The sequence below is a fragment of the Malus domestica genome, chromosome 06 (assembly GCF_042453785.1).
Source record: "Malus domestica chromosome 06, GDT2T_hap1".
NCBI classification, from domain to species: domain Eukaryota; kingdom Viridiplantae; phylum Streptophyta; class Magnoliopsida; order Rosales; family Rosaceae; genus Malus; species Malus domestica.
The window spans coordinates 19,900,235-19,901,619 of NC_091666.1; the positions used below are offsets into that span (position 1 = coordinate 19,900,235).

The window sequence follows — 1,385 nt, forward strand, 5'->3', positions numbered from 1 at the left end:
CTATTTCTTCTTCTTGGCGAGGGTTGGCTTCTGAACAGTAACCTTGGACGTCCGGGCACTCTCACTGTTCGGTGCAGGAGGGTTGCCTCCGCAGTAAAGCAGGAACGCGACACCGCGAACGGCGTCTGAGTCAACACTCTTTACTAGGACAATACTATTGTCGGCTTTTCGGATCTGAACAGACCCATTATTGATGAAGAGTAATTGATTGGCCGGTACCATCTGGATCTGCTCGGACAGATTAGACCAACTGTTTTCGAGGCTGAGCATTGCAGGGTCCGGCTCAGCGGAAGTTCCGTCACGAATGCGGTCGCGGACTTGTCCCTGAATGTACCGGAACCTTGCGGCTTCAGAGACTATTTGAATAATCACAATAAACGCGGCGGCTTGGGAGGATGCAGATTCTGCGTAGCGCAACTGGCTTATTGCGTTATCTAGTTCTCCGGGCCCCAGCGGGATCCGCTCACGCATAGATATGTTCTCATGGATACGTGACCCTGCTGCTCGGTTACGGTTTGTATTCTGTTGTAGTGCCTCCTGGGCAGCTCGGCCAAGCCCGAGGTAGTCCCCGGCGAAGGGCAGTGTAGTCCGCGTGGTGCCGGGGAATAATCTATGGAGTGGAGGCGGATGAGTTGCAGGATCTCGAAGAAAGTAGGAACGAGTACCGGCACAATAACCCACAACGTAAGCGTTCACCACATCGATTGCGACAGTTATTGTATAACTGTCGTAGTTGGTGAGATTAACAAGAACAAAGCGCTGGTCATCCTTCACATCTTGTCTCCGACGCAGCACCGGTATCCCATGTGATGTGGATCCTCCGGCTGTTAGTTGGGCTCGCAGAGCTTCTATGAAAGTTCTGTATGTCGTGGTGGTCGCATTCTTAATGGAGAAGGATAGTGCCATATTATATCAATATGAACAAGGCAGATGAATGTAGCTAAATCTATCGTTTTTCTCTCAATCAGTTTAACCCAGGATTTGTCAAAGTAATACAAGTATTATATATATATTTCAAAGTCGTCTACCAAATATATACTTATCCAACGAGTTGACTCGTTCACTCCGACCGCGTATTCAATATTGTTGGCTACCGGAGAAATATATAGTCAAGTCTATATCGCGTCCACTGTTCCATTTGAATGATTACAAGTACACCATCATTTGTTATTATATAAATGATAAAATATGTGTGTTAAAAAGTTAATAATTAAAAAAATAAAATTTTTCATCATTTATATAAAAACAGTGATGTACTACTCACATTCTTATCACAATGAAAAATTTCTCGTTATTCTATCAATCAAGCATCAAAGAGTAGAAGGAATTTTCAAAGACAATGGAGTCGAGAATATCTTGATCTGTGGACTCGGATCCGAAGGGTG

At 44.8% G+C, this 1,385-nt stretch overlaps 1 protein-coding gene across 1 annotated transcript; it reads right to left on the bottom strand.

Annotated features, from left to right (window-relative positions):
• Nucleotides 1-906, bottom strand: LOC114825453 (ribosome-inactivating protein cucurmosin-like). Its single transcript, XM_029104179.1, has one exon. It carries the CDS (start codon nt 904-906, stop codon nt 1-3), a length of 906 nt encoding a protein of 301 aa, XP_028960012.1.
• Between the last annotated feature and the right edge of the window lie 479 nt (nt 907-1,385).

Coding starts and splice junctions, on each gene's coding strand:
- LOC114825453 (XM_029104179.1), bottom strand. CDS start 906: ATGGCACTATCCTTCTCCATTAAGAATGCGACCACCACGACATACAGA.